The sequence below is a fragment of the Dermacentor silvarum genome, chromosome 3 (genome assembly GCF_013339745.2).
Source record: "Dermacentor silvarum isolate Dsil-2018 chromosome 3, BIME_Dsil_1.4, whole genome shotgun sequence".
In the NCBI taxonomy this organism is placed as follows: Eukaryota; Metazoa; Arthropoda; class Arachnida; order Ixodida; family Ixodidae; genus Dermacentor; species Dermacentor silvarum.
In genome coordinates, this window is record NC_051156.1 from 165,570,823 (window position 1) to 165,592,846 (window position 22,024).

The following is a 22,024-nucleotide window of genomic DNA, read 5'->3' on the forward strand; positions in this document are numbered from 1 at the left end:
CAAACTGATATGTTCAAGAAACTTAACCACAACATTGTGTATATTCCTGTGTCTAGAGTGTACCCATTACATTTTCGTTAATTACTGGTGTCTTGTGTCATAATGCAGATGAAAACTTTCCATATGGAGCCCCTTTAGTCCAGGGCCCCACTGGCCTTGGCCGCCCGCTTGACCTGTTCTATGAAGGACTGTTGTCCCATCAGGTCTGAGCTGGTTAGCTGTGCCTCCCATTGCTCCATTGTGCGGCGTGTTTTGACCGTTCCACCACAATGCTTTTGATCAATAAACGTTTTCTCTTCTTCTTCTTCTTCTTCCATATGGAGCAACTGGTCCCAGACCTCATAGAGAAAGATCGGAGCAATGAGATGCAGGGAGGTTAAGCAGAGGCGTCTGGTTTTCCACCCTCAATTGTGGGAATGGTGATAACGTGATGGTAATAAAAAGGAAAGAAGGGAAATGAAGGCCCACAAGCTGCGGGCGCAAGTAAAGGTGCGAACAAAGTCTTTCAGCATTCACAAAGGACTTGCGTTGACTTGAACTCTAAGAATGCGCTGTCGTTGCATTATTGGAGCTAATAAACGTTAAGTGCACCGGCTGGGGTGGCTCAGTCAGCTAAGGCGTTGCGCTGCTGAGCACGAGGTAGCGGGATCGAATCCGGGCCGCGGCGGCCGCATTTCGATGGAGGCGAAATGCAAAAACGCCCGTGTGCTTGCGTTGTAGTGCACGTTAAAGAACCCCAGGTGGTCAAAATTAATCCGGAGCCCTCCACAACGGCGTGCCTCATAATCAGAACTGGTTTTGGCACGTAAAACCCCAGAAAGAAGAAGAAGAAGAAGAAGAAGAAACGTTAAGTGAGTCTGGGATGTAAAAATCGGTCAAAATGTTGCAGGCTAAACATAAACATCTCCCTATGCTCTGGTGAACTAGTTTCCTTTCATATAAAAATAACACAACATAAGAACTTAACCCTAATACCTGTGCCGCTGAACATGATAACCTGATCACGAGACTCACAGCCTGCGCGCCAGTATCAAATATGTTACGCGATACCACTCTTTCCTAAAAGAGGAAATGAAACGTGGGAACACGATTTCAGTTTACTTACGGCCAAATACTTTTTTTTTGTCTCGTTTCCTCGGCAGTTACTTTGGATTTCGAATTTTGGTCGGACGGGATTACATATAAACATTTGAAGTAGTTCACTGCGGTTATTTTTTTTCTTTCTTTTTCTTTTGCTCGTCGGGAGTGTTTATTAAGATTCGCAAGTACATCATTGCCAACGTTTGGAATCGCACAAGTAATTGCGAAAGACAACCTTCGACTTCGATTGTCTTGTAGGGGTTTTCCCGAACGCGGAACGCTTTTCCGGAACGCGTGTCCTGACGTCCAAGGCAGCTTTTAAAGCGTTGGGCAACCAGAAAGATGAGAGACGGCAGTACATCTCGTAAACGTAGCCGTGCATGTCACCTCCAGCCAGTTTCGCACCACGTGTTATCGCTAATGTCGCCAGCGAAGTTCGGAGCAGACGCCTCGCGAGTTTCAGACAAGTGTGCCGACTCACGTACAAGGCTGCCAGATTGTGTGAGGTTACAGTATTCCACAACAATTTCTTCTGCGTAAGCGTTTCCGTTTCAAGGACCACTTGCGGTTGGTTGTGATGTAAGCAAGAAAGAGTAGAACCTTGTACGACTTCCGCGTACTTGGATTCATGCTAAAACTAGCTTGAACAGATGATCCCGGCCACACCTTGTGTCGGTCACAGACGCCTGTGTGCCTTCGTACCTGCATACCTTATATTAGGGTTGCACTTTTGTTTGACAGCACTGTAGACAAAAGACATCATTGCAAAAGTGAGCTTAGAAAACAATAGCGTCATCACCGCCTATATGTGTCCTCGAGAACGCCGACTAAGAATTCAGGAAACAGAAGACCCACAGACATGTTTGGGATAACAAAAAAATCCAAGTAGCTGCAATTGTAAATTTGTATGACATGTTCAGAACTGCACCTGCGTGTTTGCGTTGAAGTCTATATGACGCGAATAGGTAATGGGCAGTTCATATGGAGCCGGACATGGGAAGACACCATAAGAACTGCGCAATAAGAAATAGGTACAATGATGAAATAATACAATGTTGCAAAGATAAAACCAGAAAAGACACAGCCGGCCATGATAAGTGTAACTTTGGGTTATAGAAAGACGGCAGCGTAGTATAACTGATATTATAGTCGATATTAGAAGGTAGAAAATCAACACAACGTAGAACCGATAACTGGTGGCCTTTTATAGCCACAGAATCGGCACCAATGCAAGGGAAATGCAACCGAGGATTGCAAAAGGCTTGGTGCCGTGATGTGATTAAGAAATGGGAAGGAATAAGATAGTTGTTCTTGTTATTGTTGTTGTTGTTGTTGCTACAGCAATATGAGCATTGCGGCTACGGCAGAGTCCGATATTCCAAAATGGTAGCTAAACAAACCCACAATAAAAAGACACTAACCGTAATATAGCAAAAGAAAAACCAGAAGCTTTCACCATTATTCAGAGTGAAAGAAACATACCATGTACACTCTACAAACAGAAATAAAAGTTGCCAACAATACCAATCACGCGGAACCAGGTAGGTTTGGCTGACTTTACAGAGTTTATAAAGATCATTTGGAAAGGCCTTCGCCTTGCGGGTGACATAAGATAGACTAATATTAATAGTGATGCTAATGCGTAACATTTTTCGTTCTTAAACGCTATTTGTCACTCGTCCCTGTTTGAACCGCTTGCGCACAAACTTCGTGAATGCGAACCGTGCTGCTGTTGTGCAGTGCTAACAGCGGCAAGGAATGTTCATTTGCATATTTGATTTCGCAATATTTCAGACTACTGCTGGGATTTATGCTGGTGACCATGGCGCTCTCCGTGTGGATACCGAATACAGCGTCAACTTCAATTATGGCGCCAATCGTCATTGCGGTCGTTGATCTCGTGCACACCACTTCCTCCTCCGTGGAAGACGACGAGGAAAGTAGGAGTACTATAATGTATTTTTATCTTCCCAATCAACAATACCATTAAGAAAATCACGCCTGCATAGCAGTGTTTAGAAGTAGAGTTGTATGGGGTTTCTTGCTTGTATGGGGTTTTCTTTGCTTGCACCACCCTTCAAGGGTGGTGCAAGCTGCGGTGAAAAACCGGACATATGTAAACTCGCCAAAGCCATTATCAAAACTTACAAAGAACTTGGAACACCGTGTTTGCAAACTTGCACTGTATTCACGCGTGTGTGGAGTGTGCCGCACCATCGCGTGCCGTTCACGCTGCTTTCCTGCTTCTATCTTTGCCACTTCCTTTCTTTTTTTTGGAGGGACACTGGCGACGCCCACACTCAGCAATTTGATAACAGAAAACATCGGTATGTATAAAATTCTGTTGTAGAGCATATGATTGCGAAGTTGCAAGACAGGCTCGAGCTGATTTCAGCAGCGCTCAGATACCATTTTTGAGTTTAGCAGTGTACTCTAAAAGTGGCGAGCCCGGAGTACCGAACCCTGTACAACCGCTAATCATTCTAGATAAGGGATAAAAAAATATTCCGCAGATATTATGTGCCGAAACCCCAATATGGTTATGAGGTACACGGTAGTAAGGGACTCCGGATTAATTTTGACCACACAGGCTGCTTTAACGTGCACCCAACGCTCGGTACGCGAGATGTGTTTTTTTTTTTTTTGTACATTCCATCCCCATCGGAATGCGGCCGTCGTAGCCGGGATTTGATCCCGTGACCTCTTGCTTAGCAGTGCAACGCCGTAGGTCGGTGATTCGAATGCCGGTGAAGCATGCGTCCAAAAAAAAAAAAAAAAGAAAGAGGAAAAATGTCACAGTTTCGCCCTAAGGGCGAAGCAATGAATGCGATAGCAACACAGCAATGTCATACGAAGTAAGGTGAGCGGCTTTGGTAGCAACAACACGCAGAACTGTTGTCGACGCCATCGGCGTTTTGCCCGCGTTAGCTCAAAATGCGTGCGGCGTTGGTGACTGTTGCTGGAGCCTCTGATATAAATAGGCACTTGGTGCCGCAGCTAAACGTCGCCTCCCTTCCCTCCCCCTCCCCCACGGCCTCTCGCGCGTCCGAAGAAGGCGCGTTTGCTCTACATATATGGTGATTGTAAAGGAGAAAAGAGACGCCTACTTCTGCAGCCCTTAAGCGAGCACGGCGCAGAACGCGCGTTTGTTCTCCGCCGTGCGTTCACTCCCCGTGAAAGACGCGCCCCTCGCGCCCTTTCACTCGCACATACAGCGTTCGGCGCGCGGCGACGATTTCATCTCCAAATGACGTCATACGGAACCTCACGGCGACGGCGACGGCGACGGCGACGCCGACGGCAGAAATCTGCTTTTGAGTGTCCATATAATTGCTATCGCAATAAAAAATGTTCAAGTGTTATACTACTCCTGTTGCCCTCATTCAGTACATATACCGGCTTGGTCTGGTGACAGGCTGGGCTTTGTGCCCACTAAAAAAGAACGCGAAGTCAAACGGTAGCGCGAATTAGGTTCCCTGTGCATCGTTAGGCAGAATATCCTGGAAGCTTACAACCAGAACCACAGAAAGGTAATAGGGACTTTAAATTTGACGCTAGCTGTTGACCCTCACGCACAGAAATAAAGAAAATGGAATGTTATTCAAAAAGAAAAGGTTGTAGGGGTTTCTAACAAAGCACCAATGCATAAAAATAATGAGATTAATTAATTGGAGCTGAGGAGATTTGAGGTGATCAACACATGCGGGTACCCTTGGAATGGTTCCGTGAGTGCACCGTGGACGTGTTTAAATTTTCGCACTCACCGTCTATAGGTGATGCTGTTTTTCTAACTGCTAATTGCTTTCTTGCAGTGTTTATTATTTGTTCCCCGTAATACTTATATTGCTCTAATATAATAAAAGGTCCCGCCTGCGGTTTGTAATATCGGGATCTGCTTCTGCATATTCTCCTATGTTTCCCTACTGTGGTATTCATTGTAAAGTTTGATTGATTGAAAATAGCTATAGATAGTTTTCATGTGACGTCACGGAGCCATCTCTAACCGCGCTGGTACCCAAAGATGGCGACTACGATGACGTCAATGCAACGTTTTATCGCGCGCACACTGTTTTGCTTTTTGACGGCGATTGTTTTTCACCGGTTTATCGCTGTTATCGCTGTGACGTTCGACGCAAGACGCGCCTGTCGTTGCTGTCATTTTGTAATGTTTTTCGCTTACACCGCTTCTCGACCTACTAGCACCCAAATGTGGCGTCCACGATGACGTCCGTGCAACCTATCTATTGATTCCTAAAACAGAGAGCTACTACTCAACCGCTCATTGAGGCTGCCGTTGACAATCGTACGTGATAATATCTAGAAAGAAGTGTTCTTACCACACGCATAAGAGCACAGCTACAGTTTTACTTCTCATTTGTAAGTAGAAAACAATAAGGCTGAAAAATGGCGCAGATTATCACCAAGAAAAGAGAACCATTTCATAAGCAAACAAAAAAATAAATAAAAAAACACCGCATATCCACGGGGTGAATGATGATGAGTGGGCGAAGCTCCGGAGGGAATCATCGCTAAACCGTGAATCTTCCGTGTAATTCGCCCAGTATCGCCGCACTAAATCGAACGATTGACTTCCACCAATGACACGCGCCATATGTGACGTCATTCCTATTTTATAACAGCGCCCTTCATTATAATTGCACCATCTCCCGCTTAAGTGGGACGCTAGCACAAACGCGTTAGAAACGTGCAGTACTCTCTAGTAAGGGGGAGAGGCCACAGCGTCTTACGCAGCCGTTTACACATGCCGGAACGTGCGCCGCGTTTGCCGACGCCATCACATGACTGCTGAGAGAGTATAACCCCCGTATTCATAAACGCTCCTCGACTTGAACTTGACTTGCCACCGCCTTCAACGCGTTTCGAACGCGCTGCCCAAGACGGTGGCAAGTCAAGTTCGAGGAGCGTTTATGAATACGGGGGTAAGGCGGAGAGGCCACAGCGTCTTACACCAGCTTCTTACACGGGCCGTAACGCGCTAGCACAAACGCGTTAGAAACGCGCAGTCTTTCGTTAATGTTGGGTATTTATTGTCATCGTGGTGCGTGTGTCCATGTGCGCTTCGTGGCGTAGTGGCTAGCGCCGCGCGTTCGGAAGCGAGGGGTGCCTGGTTCGATTCCGCGCTACGGACACAACTTTCGGATTTTTTTTTTCATAAAAGTAGACGTGGCTACCTACTACTACGACGACGACTACTAGTACTACTACTACATACTGCAGAGGAAGGACAGACCCACACCCTAAGGAGCTTCGCCCCTTAAAAAAAAAAAAGTCAACTTGTTCACACTTTTTTCGCAACTGTTCACGCAACTGATTCGATAATCTCTATGATTGAAGCAGTTAAACAGTGATCTCGATGTCTTGATAGTGTACCCGCAGCTCCTTTTGATCGTCAGTTAGCTCAGCATTTGTGTTAATGCAGATATTAAACCGCATGCTTGCATTCTGTGTTTTCAGCATAGTGTTAGACAATATCAGTACAGGTTCAGGTGCCACGCATAGGTTGAGGCCTTAGAAGTACTCGTAGCGGGCCGTTTCGTTCGACGCATGCACAATATTTGGTAGCCTTACAAGTGTTTTACAGATAAGGAGGAAAACACCCCTACACAAGTAATTTGTTTATGGGAGAGAGGTGTTGTAAAGAAGATTATCCGGGAAGCCAGAGTAAGGAACTCCCTTTAGGGCTTCCCCTTTAATGCGAATGTTTAGCGCTAATTGCTGAAACGAGTAATGTTCTGGCTTGTCTGCTATAGGTAATGCGTCTGAATGCCTTAACAAGGCCAAGGACTGTGATCCGGTGCCTCAGCGCAAGCTTTCAAGGTTAGTATGTTTTCACCACGTCCTGCAGTAAACTAGACATAAAGCTATCGCGGTTAATTTCACCTGGCCTCGATCTGGGCTAATGAATCCCACCAAGAAGCTCACTCAGAAAATTCGCGATGCATTTAACTCTGCGAGCAGAGAATAAGTAAGTCCCGAATATTATCACTCGCGCATTTATTTTTTCTTACCCGCCGCTGCAGCTCAGTGGATATGACATTGCACTATTGAGCTCATGGTCACGGATTCGATCCCACGTTCCGATGGGCGCTGAACGCAAAACTTTTCCTGTACCGCGCATTGTGTGCACGGTATAAAACCGCAGGTGGTCACATTTGATTCGGAGTCACCCACTACAGCGTGCTTCATAATCACAATGTGATCTTGACTCATAAGAAACCGAATTTAAATAATTTTAATTTAATTCTTCATATGTTTTGCATTTGACGCTTTCACCGTATTATCACTGTTATTATGACATCTCTTGGTGCATGAAGCGCTCACCAAAACATTGTGAAGGTTGTCGCCCATTTGACAGTCATAAAGCCATGTCTGATTAAATCGCACGCGCGACGAGAATGCTGTTTTACCGTGTAGAATTTACGCAAGAACCAGCGATAGCTTACACTGAATCGTAAGGTAATGCTTGTATAAATGGCGGATGTATTTGGCCCCTACGTTCAGATCCCACGATGGGTGAACGTGCCCTCAGCTTTCGTTCTAACTTGAGTCTCCTTTCCCTTTCTGTGAAAAAAGGTGGCACAAGGATGAGTTATACCCTTCGTTCTCTCTTGCTACGAGTACAAGCGCTGTTTCCTCTTCACAATCACTCTTCGTGACAGTACGACGTTCATTCATTGTTCTGAAGCCAAATTAACTTTTGTTTTTCATTTTATGTAATGCCTCTGCTCGTCATTGCTAGGTGTTGACATATATATTGACACGTATACATGTCACTACTACGTGACAATATATATATATATATATATATATGTAGTGTTCTCATTTACGCCTTTATCAATATGGCGAGGAGTACAGCTGCTTTGTGTAGCTTTGATAGTTTGGCATACATGTTATTAAAGGGGTCTATAGATACATCAAATTTCAACGCTGCCACATTTTTCGGAGCGTGGTACGGAATAAATAACCAAATTTAAAGATCTATAAATAAAGAACCCTTCTGTCTTAGTGGAACTTGCGGGCATCAATGAAAATCCAAAATTCGGCTCTTTAATGTTGGAATTTGTGGTAACATGTGGCACCTTCTGCGTTAATCTCGTGCTTTATTATTTATTCCTACATTGGCTTGCACGAATTCAGCGTAATTATCTGGTTCGGCAACATTAGGATTGTTTGAAACAGAGCTCAAGATATTACGTCTTCACCAACTCGAACTCCAAGCATTAGTATCGCTTCAGTCATTCGCACTGTTCTTCTGTGTTATAAAAGTGTGACATGAAAGAAAAATCAATAACGCCGACAGGCTCAAAGTTTATATTTTCTTTGTTGATGAAAAGGAACCTGTGTAATCGGGCATATTGCATGAATGAAAGGTGCGTATACGCTTTCTCAGTGACCAAGTCGCTCACGGAAAAGCTTTCTAGATGAAGCTACGGAAGGAATTTTGATTGTAATGAAGTTTGACTTTAGTGTCTTGCCTACCTTCACTGTATTTTGTATTGCAGTTCTCAACTGACACGACAGAAGGCGCTGCTGACGACGATGCTACTATCAGTGGCGTACGCCGCCAACATCGGCAGCACGGGGTCACCGATTGGCACTGGGCCCAACTTGGTCCTGAAGGACCTTATCGACGAGTAAGTATTATGAAAGGCAGCGATAGTTTGCGATAAAGGCGCGCTACGCGTGCATTAAGCATTTGTTGTTGTCATTTGTCAGTGGTTACGTGCGATAATGTTGGCATTCGATACTTAGCGCTCTGCTTGCAGTACCTATGAACGCGGCTTAATTCATAAGAGCAATATAAGGCATATCACTATGTGCTAGTATCAACGGTACGAGTTTCAAGAAAAGTGGGGCGTCTGGTTCTGATTACCGAGCACTCAAGTGTCCTAAATTGGGAAAAAGTATGTCAACTGCCCAAAGGGTTTTATCAGTACGCGGACACGAAACACGTTCCTTTTTTTAAATTAATTATGTTATCTCGCTTTCTAAACGGTTAGAAATTAAGGTTCATCTTCACGAGGCTTTTAATGTTTAATTTCTTGATGCCATCTTGCCAAGTGCGTTGGCTAAAATATTTTCCAGAGTCATTATTCTTTGCCATGAATATTGAGTGCTCTTTATATACTGTGGCCAAGCTTCAAGTCTCTCTCTCTCTTTAGGTAATGCATAGAACTTCAGTCAAACTTTTGTCAACTGTTACTTTTTCTGCGCAGAATGTTCCCGAGTTCTACCGAAGTTTCTTTCGGGTCCTGGATGCTGTACAACATACCGACGATGATTCTATGCGTCATCGTCGCTTGGGCGTACCTCCTGCTTTCTTCCATCAGAACAATGTAAGATGAGGCGGCATTTGTGCTGCAGCATATGCTTTCATCCAATTTCACTGGATAGATGCATTCGCTTCAGATTCGAACGGTGTCGTTCCAGCAACGTCCTGGTTAAGAAATCGCTATTGCGTTAGCCATTCTCAAAATATTGTGCAGAAGAAATATTTCTTAGAAGCAATGCAGCTACTTATTGCGTTCAGCAACGTGGCACACTCTACTTGAAAAGTAGCCTTTGCAGTGATTTACACCTTTTCTGAACATTTATTGTGCAAACGACGTAAACTTAATACGAGGTATTTATGAATGCCGTAAGAATTGGTGGACACAGCACGCGGTACATAGCGCTGCATAATGTGTGTTTTGCGATTTATTGGCTTCGCGCGGTTTTGCATTAGAAAGCTGCATGCACATTATCAATAATTAGATAATAAGCATCTGTTTTTCCTAGTTTAAATTCAGCGTTTAAGTTTAATAATCAGTCAAAAAAATAGCGTTCAACACTTCTGGGACAGCATGTAAGTTTATAAGCTCTTGGATAACAGGTTTCCGCGGTGGAATAGAACCGCCATATTTGAGTAACTGTTTTATCGCGCTTGGCATGCAAGCTTTATTTACTTGGCATTGTCTATGTAATTGTTCTCCTCTGTTTTAGGCGTAGCTCAAGCCACTGCACGGCGCAGGAGAAAGTCCGGGAAGAGATTGCCAGGCGATACAACGAGCTTGGTCCACTTAGGTATAGATTATTTGAACAAAAGAACACTGTGACGTTCATCTATAGTGTCCCCACACACAATACGTTGTTTTTACCGATTACGTACGTACATTGAGATTATACGTTTTTGTGTTGACGGTATAAAGAGCTTGGTTCAACAAAGTAAAGCTTGTTCAGATTCATAAACCCAAAGTAGTGCATTTACAGTTGTAAATACATTGCTTCTAATAATGATATTATGAACTATTACACATACAATACAGTGTTTTCAACTATTAGGTAAATAGAATTTGGAACAATTGTTTCATGTGGATGCTTAAGTCCCGAACCAAATGTTTCGTTTGCTGGAATGAATAATATACTTTATGGGCGCAAGCTAGACGAGTTATGCATATTTACTCGCTTGACATTGTTCGAATTTCTTCATATCTCAAGCGTCTGTGAAGCTTAAGAGGAAGCTTTAGCTCGGGCCCAACTAGCTGTGACGCGGCCTATTCAAATACACGTAAAACGCACAGAGGATTTTATGAGATAACCACTGGACCAATTTTAATGATATTTGTTGCATTTCGGAGAGAAAGTAAACTTCTAGTGACTGTTGGAAGCGAAATTTTGATTTAGGGCCTGAAGGTTTCAAAACAAATTTTCAAAAATTCAAAAGTTCGAAAACATAGAAGCACGAACTTTACAAATTAATGGCTCTGCATCAAGAACAGATAACGTAGTTCTGTAAACGGCATCCATTAGATCATTCAAAGCGGACAAACTCGATATCTCAATTTATCTTACGTGAACCTGTTACGCTGTGTACAAGGGTTCTGCATATTAGTAAATTTTTTGGATTCATGTGTAACATGCCAATTTTGTCTCCTTCAGATGTACTATTGGATGTAATTCACAGAATTGTGATATCATTTTTCATTGCTGAGTTAGAGAGTTGAAACTTGATAATTTCGTTTTCTGAAAATTTGCGATTTTTGCCAATTTTTAATAAAACATTTAAACCTAAATCAAAAATTCAAAACCAGCAGCCATTAGATTTTACGAATTTCTTTTAAATGCAACAATTCTCGTCAAATTTGGCGCGGTGGTTGCCAAGAAAAACGAATTCTCCTATTACATGTATTTAGATAGGAGCATCCGAGTTAAATCTCAACATCATGTGTGAAGTACAGTTCTTGTGTTTCTTAAATTTTATTTGCTGTAGCCACCAAACGCTGTCCCTGGAGTGGGGAGTAGAAACTGCTGAGATGGCTAGAAAGGAAAAGCTGAAAAAAAAAATAAAGAAACCAGACAGTAAAAATGAGTGGTTAACAAAATACAAGGGAAATGCGGCAGGTTATGAATATCGATGAGCGTTCCATAGTTTTATAGTGCTGACAAAAAGAAAAAAAAAGACGCCTTAGTGCGGTGATGAGAAGGAGACATATTCAACTCATGATTGTGTCTGGTGGATGTAGGTCTAGCAGTTGTGATGTAGCTGTTGAGTAGAGAAAAATCATGGAGAGTTGGAGTATTGAAAAAAATTGTCCGATTCGACTCGACGACGGGAATGGAGAGTGGCAAGCTGAACATTACGAAGATGGGAACTAGGTGAAATACGTATACATGTAGTAGGGACGATAAGTGAAGCGCACAGCTTTCTTCTGGACGGACTCAGTCTTGTCGATTACAGATATTTTTTTGCGGGTTCCATACAACCGAGCTATACACGAGTACTGGACTAACCAGTGTGTTTGTAGCTGAGAAATCTTGTGTTAAGAGGGGCTGAACGAATGGTGCGCTGCAGGTGTACTAGCTTTCTAAGCACGTGGTTGCACGTCTTCTCTATCTGATAGGACCAAGACAAATCCTTCGAGAATATAAAAGCAAGGTATTTATACAACGAAAAATTTTCTAGTGGAAAACTGTTAGACGAATAACTGAAAGATGATGCGAAAGAGTATTTAGTAAATGACATGGAAACAGTTTTTTGGAAGTTAATTCACATCTGCCAAGTCTCGCACCATTGAGTGAAATGATGCAAATAAATCGTTACGAATTACGTGAATATTAGGTGTTTAATAGTATGGTAGAGAGCATAATCATCAGCGTACCCACAGATTTTAACAGTAATGTTAGGTGGTAAATGATTTATATAAATTAAAAAGACAAGCGGACCTAAGTTTGAGCCTTGAGGGACGCCCGATGTTACAATTGGAAATTGAGGATTGGAAATATTTGAAGAGTAGGCATTGAGGCCGGTTAGAGAGAAAAGAATCAATCGAGTTAACTAATGCATGGTTGTCGAAGATAAAAGAAGGCTTTTTCAACAGTTGAGAGTGTTTAATAGTGTAATGCTTTCAACAAACTTATAAATATCGCGTAAGATTGGTCACCTACGTCTAGAGTCTTATAGTATCATACGTGAAATCACTGAGTTGGGTAATGGTGCTGAAATCACGTCCAAATTCATGTTGAACATCAGATAAAACGCTATTTGTCTCCGGAAACTGAATGATATGTTTGTGTATTATGTGTTCCAGTAGCTTACATGAATAAGATGTGAGGCAGATGGTCTGTAGTTGAATAAGGACCTTTTTTTTCAGATTTGTACAGCGGAAAAACTTTAGATTTCCACCCTGAAGCATACCTGCCAACTCTCCCGAATTGTCCGGGAGCCTCCCGAATTTTTCTCGCATCTCCCGATTGTACGGAAGTGACCTCAAATCTCCCGAAAAGTGGCCGCCACAGCACAGCGGTTTTGAATTTTTTTTATGTCCTGTGGTATAACCATACGAGAAAGCAGCGCGGAAGCAGTTAGTCACCAGTATGCACTTTGAATTGTGGGAGCGGCCGCCGGCCCCACCACGAAGGCGAGCAACCGATTGGCTCGTCTCAGTCTGGGTCGCGCGTTTTTAGCAATCCAGTCGTTATATAACCGTGAGTGCGCTAGGCTTCAGTTGGCTTTGTCAGGTTGTCGAGTGAAGTGTGAATACCGAACTACTCTTTGTTTCCCCGAGTTTAGTTGGAACGATCGATGGCATTTTCAAAAGCCAAGGATAAGTACTTGCAAGTATTTGAGGTCATAAACGACGGAGTTTCTGTGCTTTGTCACTTCGCATAGTCCTGACAAGTATGAACTTTGTACCTCGTGCTACGTTTCGCACGGCGGCAACATTTTTTTAGGGGGGGGGGGGTCAAAAGTTTCTTGACCCCCCCCCCCCCCTCTCGCGCGGCGGTCTCCCGAATTATCATCTTGCTAGGTTGGCAGGTATGCTGAAGGGACGACAGACGTTGAGAGAGATTTCTGGAAAATAATACTTATATAACTCCTATCCCATAATGAGTATTTACTGAGGAATGGATTGTCTATATTGTCGGCACTGCCCTTTTTGTAACCTAGATTTAAAATTAAATTTAGCCGACCTACGTTAGCAAGAACAATATCTTTAATAGAACTCTGTGACTCTTCACTAAAAGGAAAAGTAAAATCAAGAACGGGGCCGCCCGATGCAGCAGCACACTGTGGCATAAAAGTTACAAAGAGAGATTAGGTACCTCAGAAAGGAGTAATTACGACGTTATCACGGGTAAAATCAAAGTTCCAGTGAGTATTAAATGCGTTAGCGATAATAGGAGTATCACTTTTAACTGTGTCATTTATTACTTATGGATTTGTTGTAGATTCTTTAGGCAAAACAGCATTCCAGAACTTTCGAGGATTACTTTTTAGCAAACCGGAGAGTAATTACTTGGAAGTATAAATCTCTTGGTGCATTAGTTTTACTTCGAAGTTTCACCTTAAGAGCGTGAAATTAATCAGTACGATCAGTATCACCAACATGTTTGGCACACTGCAAGCAGCCTAGTCGACGCGACAGAGTTAAGGTTAGTCGAGTAATCCGACGCAGCTCTGTATTTGTATTGTGCTGCTTTTAACGCAAATAAACGCATCGGAAAGACCAATCACTTGAAATTCGAAAGAAGCGCCCCCCAAAGTGCATCAATTAAACTACCATTATCAGCGTGGTTTCGACCGCGAAAAGTAGAATAAACATATCGGGCTTTTGAAACAGGACAAAAAAAAAAAAGATGGACGCAACAACCTCCTTATGATTAGATAGACATTAACAGCACACTCGGAGCCATATGGGCAGACCTGAGGGCTGAAAAAGATTAGATCGAAAATCGCCGTACGTCTCGTGACATTACTGACTAATTCTTTTACACCGGAAGTCAATGAAAAGTTCAATGTTTCTCTGTACAATTGGGAATCATGGGCAACCAATGATAACGACGGCCAGTGTATCTCGGGAGCGTTAAAGTCGCCCATGCATAGTGTGTTTTTGGCATGGGGCCTGATTTCTTGGATGAACGTATTTAAGGAGACCAAAGGGTCCGCAGACATGCTAGGTGGTCGGAAAAGCACACTGACAACAAAAGTCATCAACTGGGGCATTTAGTACAGCGAACTTCAAGTCAGAGAGTAAATGCAAAGCAACACCGCTGCCTCTACCTTGTGTTCTATCGGGTCTTATAACATTGAAACCTTTTAGAGATAGTTCAAGATTGCAAATATCATGAAACCGCGCTTCTGTGGTTCTAATGATGTGGATGTTCTTGTTTTTTTGGTTCTTAGCTTTCCGGAGGTATGTGTCATGTTCCTGATGGTTGTGATGATCCTGCTATGGGTCACTATGGAGCCACTGCTGCTTCCAGGGTGGGTGGATCTTCTTCCATTCGGAAAGTAAGAGCGCACTGTTTGGTACCTTCGCCAGTCGACAATCTGTCTTCTTTGGTATCTTCATCGCTGCATTGGCAGAGAAGTCCTAAACGAGCATATGATAAAAAAGCTAAATGCATGCTCAACCTGAAAACTACGCGCATATATATGCACGGATATCTGGACGAACTATTGCTAAAACTTTATGTAAAAGTGTGCCGTCGGACCCCCTATGTATCATTATAGTACTTACAGGACATTATATCTGAACAATATTACCATGATGTTTCGCATCATTGAAAAGATAATTCCGACAACTAGCTCTTATATTGATTATCAGTGTCACTGGAAAGCATCATATAGAGTGTCAGTCTATAAGAAGCTTTCGTCACGAGACTATTACAGCCTAACGTGCCTCTCGCCTTATTTCCTCCTCCCTTGAAGTGCAGTCTAAGCCACCGCCCCTTATTAATCAATTTATTTTTCCTATCCGACAATAAAGTGATCAGACCGGGAATGGACAAGCGCCTAAAACCGTATTTTGTCTACTACCAAAGTCACATTATTGACTTACCTTTGTTCAGATGACATCGTCGAAAATCTTACGTGCTACAAGAAAACAAAAGAAGTCAACCTCACCTTACCTTTCACTTGCATTAAGCAATTTAACCAGGAGCATATATGTATATATTTTGTACTGGACCGATAGAATAAATGAACCGACCAATGCTGGATTAATTTATTGTTCCAGCTCAACTAAATCTTCATCTCGCTGTGTTGAAATGCAGATGAAATCAATCAAGAGTCCTCGGTTTAACCGTAGTCGTGCACAAAGCTGCCTTAATTTCCGATGAACGTGCAGTACAAATGCGTATAGGCTAGGAAATCCAATCATCAAGCGAGCATAGGCGTTGCCCTGAGAGCAAGAAAGACGTAACGATGGAGAAATTACTGGGTCACTGTTTTCTACAACGGGGAAATCAGCTGTAATCGAGAAAAAAAAAGACTTGCATGCGCGTAGGCGCTGTCCTAATTAGACGCAATGGATGTGGCGACCAACTGTCAATATTTTTTCTTGCTAAATTAAGCAGAAGGCGTATTCACCCATATTTGAAATATACGCAATATATTTCTCCACTTCATAAAGAACACCTAGTTGACCTTCACGGTGTCACTGAAACTTTCACAAATTGTATTAGAACACAAGAAAGTCGCAGTTTCGCCCGAAACGCGAAGCATCGATTACGATAGCAAATTAGTAGACATCTATACGAAGTAAGGATAGTAGATTCATCAGCCGTAAACACTTAAAAAATTAAATTATGAGGTTTTACGTGCCAAAACCACGATCTGATTGTGAGGCATGCCGTAGTGGGGGACTCCGGAAAATTTCGACAACCTGGGGTTCTTTAACATGCACCTAAATCTAAGTAGATGGGTGTGGTCACACTTCACTCCCTTCTAAATGTGGCCGCCGTGGCCGGGCTTCGATCTCTCGACCTCGTGCTTAGCAGCTCAACACCATTGGCCGTATACACTTGTAAACATTAGTTGGTAACAAAATTAACAGGCATGGTGTCGCACAAGCAAACATGAGCACATCTCACTCAATGACCGCGCCAACTCGCTGTCAAAACGCTGGAGTGAGAAAGCGCGACCCGGCAGCGAGCAAAGTGACCTTCGTGCTGCTTCTCGCTTCAGCACGAGCTAAGCGGCGAGAACACAGCGCACACGAAGCTATCAGCACTCAGCGCACTCTGTCCCCGTCGCAGATCGCTTTCAAAATAGCGTTCGCGCGGCCTCGCACCGCCGCCGGAGTAGAACGCCACCCCGCTCCCTCCCCTCCCCCGATGCAATGCGCGCGATGGAAGACGGCGTGCTTCCTCCCCACTTTCCTCCATTGCACGCCCGAGATTGAGCCTCCATCGTCGGCTCACCCTCGCCTGCTTTCACTCGCATATGTAGCACACTGCGCGCGGCGACGATGTTTACGCCCTTGGACTTTACACGGAACATCACAGCGACGCCAGCGGCGACGGCAGAAATGCGCTTGGAGTGTCCATATAATTGCTACCGCAATAAAAATAATGAATGATCTTAGGCCTTTACTAGCTGACAAAATTGTCGAAAGAAGCTGTCTTCTGTCATATTAGACGACTGAGATCTGCATTCCTTGCAATGCAATTCTGTATACTACAAAACCCCTTTTACACTGAGCTGGCTTACACAGCGGGTGAAATACGTAAGTACAGAAGAAACGGAACAGTTAAGTTTTGTGTTTATTAATGAACTTTTCGAAACCGCTGATTATGAACAGCAATACGTTTACGTCGAGACCGAAATGCACGACACCTTTTGGCCCGTGACATTGTCGTCGGGCAGTTCTTGCGCGACCGGGATTCTCGACGCACTTAAGGGAACGTGAACGCTTTCGTCATTTCCCGCTCCTTGGCACTGAAACTTGCTCGCAATCTCGCGCACGCAGTGCCATCAAGGCTTCCGCACCGGCCATGCTGGTGACGCTCTTGCTGTTCTGCATACCACGTGATCCGAGGCGCCCGTGGAAGAGCGGACCCATAATAACGTGGCGCGAGGCCAGCGACCGGGCCCAGTGGGGTGTCATGATTCTCATCGGTGGTGGAATGGCTGCCGGTGAAGCCTGCATGGTGCGTATATACATAGCACATACGCGTTCAGAGTACGTAAGCACGTTGTATACTAACTTTAGAATGGGTCCTATAACAGAGTGCGTATAACATAATTCGTATAACAGAGTATAACAGAGTGCGTGCAAATGCAAAAGAATGCACATGGAATTGTCAAGTGAAGATGCAGCAACCACAGCAGTTATACACGCGAGTAGAAATAAGTGAAGACAAAAAAGTTGATGTAGAAAATCAAGGCTCAATGGGTGCATGTTCATACGATATTCGTACAATTGATAAGTAACCTTGGGGCTAGAGATCTTGAAACTTTTTTCGCAAGCTTACACAGACATCGTCGGGGTGACCTCAGCCGAAACCTACATACCAACACTTCCGGAGTTTCTTTGGAAGAAGGCATAGCGCAGGCTCGGATATGGTGCTGTTTTTGTTCAGACATACAGAATTCTGCATCTAACAGGTTTAGCGGGCGGCGACGCCACAACGCGATGTCACGTGCGATAATTTGTGACCTACGTGCGTGTCACGTAGGTCACAAATTATCGTACGTATGTCTCAATTAAACCTTTCAGGATATCACATGCGCGAACACGTCGACTTCTTGCCTCGCAGGGGGACTGTATTATTCAATTCTATAGGAGATTCATGGTTCAGAACAGGTAAACAGGACACTGTTTCTCGACATTCACAGCTTTCGAGTGTCAAAATTACTTCTGGAAGCCGGCCTCCAGTGCGGAAATCAGCGTGTTCGTGCGCGTTGCGGCCTGGGAAGATTTGATAGTGTACTGTACAGTATAGAGAGGCTATTTCCATTCAGTGGGTCTTGTGCGGGTCACAGTTTGCTCCGTTATAGTATACACTCTCGGATGACGGCGCTTTTCCGCTCTCTAATGTTTGCAGCAATCCGGGCTCTCGTCACTTCTCGTCGAGCGTCTCAAGGGTCTCGAGGTGCTGCCCGAAGTGCTCACTGTACTCTTACTCTGCTTCGCGGCCTCCATGTTGACTGAGGTGACGAGCAACGCGGCTGTCAGCTCTATCCTCCTCCCTGTCGTCTGCAGAACGGTGAGAAGCAGCGAGAGAACACGTACCATTGGCCCTTTGGCAGATTCGATGAAGGTCGGGGGCGATAATATTTACGCCACAACCCGAGTAGCACAGCAAGTGGCGCCGAAGCCGTTTCTATATGTACATAAATTGAGCTACGGTTGCTGTTTCTGCTTCTATACTTATGTTGCTTTGTATTTTTTGTGGCATGTGCAGTATTACAGCAAAAAGGGCGAGTTGGTTTACTGTTCATAATGATGCCAAGTGCATTATTGACCACACTAATGTTAATTAATATAATAAAGTGGCCGCTTACAGCGACGCAGTATCGCCCGCCGAGGGAGTGAACAATTTGTTCTCATGCCTCTTCATCGTCACCCTTTGTTATGCAAGGTAGAGACGGATAACTTCGTCTGGTTAACCTCCCTGCCTTGTCTTGTTCCCTTGTCTATCATGTGGTGTGGCGGCTATCATGTCAGAGGCTTTCGGCCTTCACTGGCCACGAAATAGTCTCGTGATAAAGATGAAGACGGGGCAATTTATATATCCTGTGTTGATTATTAAAGTTTGCCCGGCAACAAGTTCAAGACCTGTTACAAAAAATGATTGTCCGGGAGGCCTCTTCCCTCTCAGCTAAAACTGCCGTTTAAAGCGCAGCAACTCAGGGACAACGTAGCCGCCCTCCTGGGGTTAGCAACTATACAGTACGTCCTGTCGGCCGGAACTGGTAGTGTGCGCGAGTTATCAGATTTACAAATGCGATTGTCGCTCCATGCACGCCGAGTGAAAGCGGGAAGAGGCAAAATGCTGATAAGTGAACAAAGCCAGACCAATGCTTTGCAACAAGAAGGCTGCGCGCACATCCGGGAAAAGCGTCTTACGACTTTAACTGTTTTTTTTTTATTCCTGTCCGTCAGCTACCTTTTTTCTTCTTTATTTTTTTTTTCGAGGTAGCCTTTATCACTCATAGCGCCTCAAATCATATGGAAGTGAAATGGGGTAGAAAGGGTCGCTTGCTTTTAATTTCTCCACCTGATTCCCCGCTAAATCTGCTGCTGTAGGTTATTTGCCGACACGATGATGGCCAGGTGAGTTTCATCAACGTAGGTTCCTATTGCACTAGTACCAGGAAAGCTGAACGAGCTGGCGGTTGTACTTTAGTAACAGACATCACATTGACTCATTCAATTTTTGTGACAGTGTGAAATAAGATAAAAAGTGGGAACGGCATCAACCGCGATGCGAATTCTTCTAGGTCATATATACCATCAATAAATATGTACAGTAGTGCATGTTGAGGGTTGATACAGAGGCGGGACATCTCACTCCGTGGATACCGCAACTATCGCGCTCGAAGGCAGATACGTGAAGTAACATTCGGCATTTGGAGGAATCAGACTAGCTAGGCGCTAATGCTAATTTTACTTAGCTGCGGTAATCGGCGAGAATGCACGTATTCAGCATGACACGGCCGATTGGCTAAACGAAAACGAAAAACAGAAACAAAGGTGAGAGAAATACTAAAGAAAAACAAGAACAGAAGAAAACAATACCACCCACGTGTGCGTCAATTCCTTTTGCTAATGGCGCATGTTTTGTCAGAATGACCATTGGTTACTGCAGCAAAATGACCCTCTTACCCATCTTTAGTGCAGCTGCAGGGATAAATGTCAGCGCACAAGCACAGTTATACTTCAGCGAAGGATGTGCGTTCCGCGCAGGCAATCGCCCGGGGCGTTCACCCGCTATACTTCGCCATCCCGGTGACGATCGGCTGTTCGTTCTCCTTCATGCTGCCGGCGGCCACTCCACCCAACGCCATCGTCTACGACCTCGGCAATCTGCGCATACCAGACATGGTGAGCTTTATTGCTGAGGCAATGGTTTCTCCTCATCTGCTGAGGCAGTTCTCCTCTTCGTTTTCATATGCCACTTGTCCCAGCTAACGCAGGCTGAGCTGTTAGCTGTTAGAAAGCAATCGAGACTGGCTTTTCTATCGTTTTGTTAACGCGATAGCATTAAGGGCTCCCCCGTCGCAAAATTTTTTTATTCTACGTGACAAGGCTTCTGTTCCACTTTTGCTTTGTTGTACCCTCCTGGCTCTGCTATTGTTTTGCTTTGTGAATTTGTCGAGCGTGTGCACACACACACACCACACACACACACACACACACACACACACACACACCACACACACACACACACACACACACACACACACACACACACATATATATATTTTTTTTTTCACCCATAAACATCTGGTTGAGAGTCAGCGTTCTTAAGTGAACCTATGTTTACTTCATCGTGGTCTTTGTTAGCGCTATTTTTGTACAGTAGAAACGTCCACCCACTTGCTCCAGTTTGTCTGCCACTGCGGTATAATCTATGCTTGGAATTCATGAAGGGGTTCATCCGCAGTCAACCATGGTAATAGGGCAACTTAAAAGTACTGTGCGGTGGTGTGGGCCAGAAGAACAGAACATTTTTTAAAGACCATAGTCTTTCTTGGGCTACCTAAACGCGACAAAATTTGTCTGTCTGTCTGTCACTCGATTCAACCGCACGGCCGAAACCAACCAGGCTACTAGCACTGGTGGCACGGGGTCATACACGTCAACATATACAGTGCAAAGGAACCTCAGGTCTATTTGAGGCAAATATATGTACAACCGTGATCCGCAGTTGTTTATTTAATAAGACTACACATTGGACTGGTTCTCATGCTAGTAAGTGAAAATCAATGCGTTAGAAATTGTGGTCAAAGAGCGCTACGCGTTAAAAACAAGGCCGACTGAAGCCGCGCTCTGTAGCCGGCTTAAGCCAACAGTAATAAAAGGTCCAACAGATGGCGCGAGAGCAAGGCGAAAGCGGGAAACTTGAATTGAATTCAGCAAAACCTCCATTCCATCAATTATGGGAGGAGTGAGAGGGGAGGGTGAAGAGCGAGAGGGGTGGTGGGGAGGAGAAGAAAGGGTGTTACGTATCAGGGGCGGTAGAAGACTATCGTCTTTCGACGTCATTTGCAGCAAAGCAAGCAGTTGTGCGGCCAATTTTTTTTCGACCATTCGGGACTCGGGCTTCACGACATAGTATGCATAAAGCAAGAATAATATATCCTCTGAGGCGATAATCAATTATACTAAATTAAGCAAGCGCATTAGTATTGCTATGGAAGTAACGCGTTTGAAGTGCGCCTGCGTACGGAAATTGCCAGGGTTCACCGGACAGTCGCTCTACAATTGCCTAAGGCGATCTCTTAAACGGCGAGAGTTTATGGATTATTCCACGCCAGTTGTCCCAGACGTCTTGCTTGACAATCTGCGATATTTTTGTAAAAAATCATGTATATTTAGTACCTTGCTCAGTCATTTCCCAGCATATTTCTGCTGAAATTTTTGTTGTTGTCACTCGACGTGCTTTCAAAGTTTGCTAAGTGTGCGTGAAACATCGTTCTGCAAAGAAAATA

The 22,024-nt window shown here is 44.2% G+C and overlaps 1 protein-coding gene across 4 annotated transcripts in view; it reads left to right on the forward strand.

The window, feature by feature from the left end:
- The window catches only part of LOC119445993 (solute carrier family 13 member 5-like), a 383,695-nt gene that overhangs the window by 18,555 nt on the left and 343,116 nt on the right, over window positions 1-22,024 (forward strand). For 2 of the 4 annotated variants that reach the window (XM_037710293.2, XM_037710294.2), the window contains 9 exons: window positions 2,875-3,020; window positions 6,852-6,918; window positions 8,604-8,735; window positions 9,318-9,437; window positions 10,084-10,164; window positions 14,765-14,872; window positions 17,334-17,514; window positions 18,412-18,573; window positions 20,277-20,414. In XM_037710293.2, the coding sequence (XP_037566221.1) occupies window positions 2,875-3,020; window positions 6,852-6,918; window positions 8,604-8,735; window positions 9,318-9,437; window positions 10,084-10,164; window positions 14,765-14,872; window positions 17,334-17,514; window positions 18,412-18,573; window positions 20,277-20,414 (1,135 nt within the window). The remainder of the gene's footprint in view (window positions 1-2,874; window positions 3,021-6,851; window positions 6,919-8,603; window positions 8,736-9,317; window positions 9,438-10,083; window positions 10,165-14,764; window positions 14,873-17,333; window positions 17,515-18,411; window positions 18,574-20,276; window positions 20,415-22,024) is intronic. The other 2 variants (XM_049663799.1, XM_049663798.1) reach the window with 2 other exon arrangements.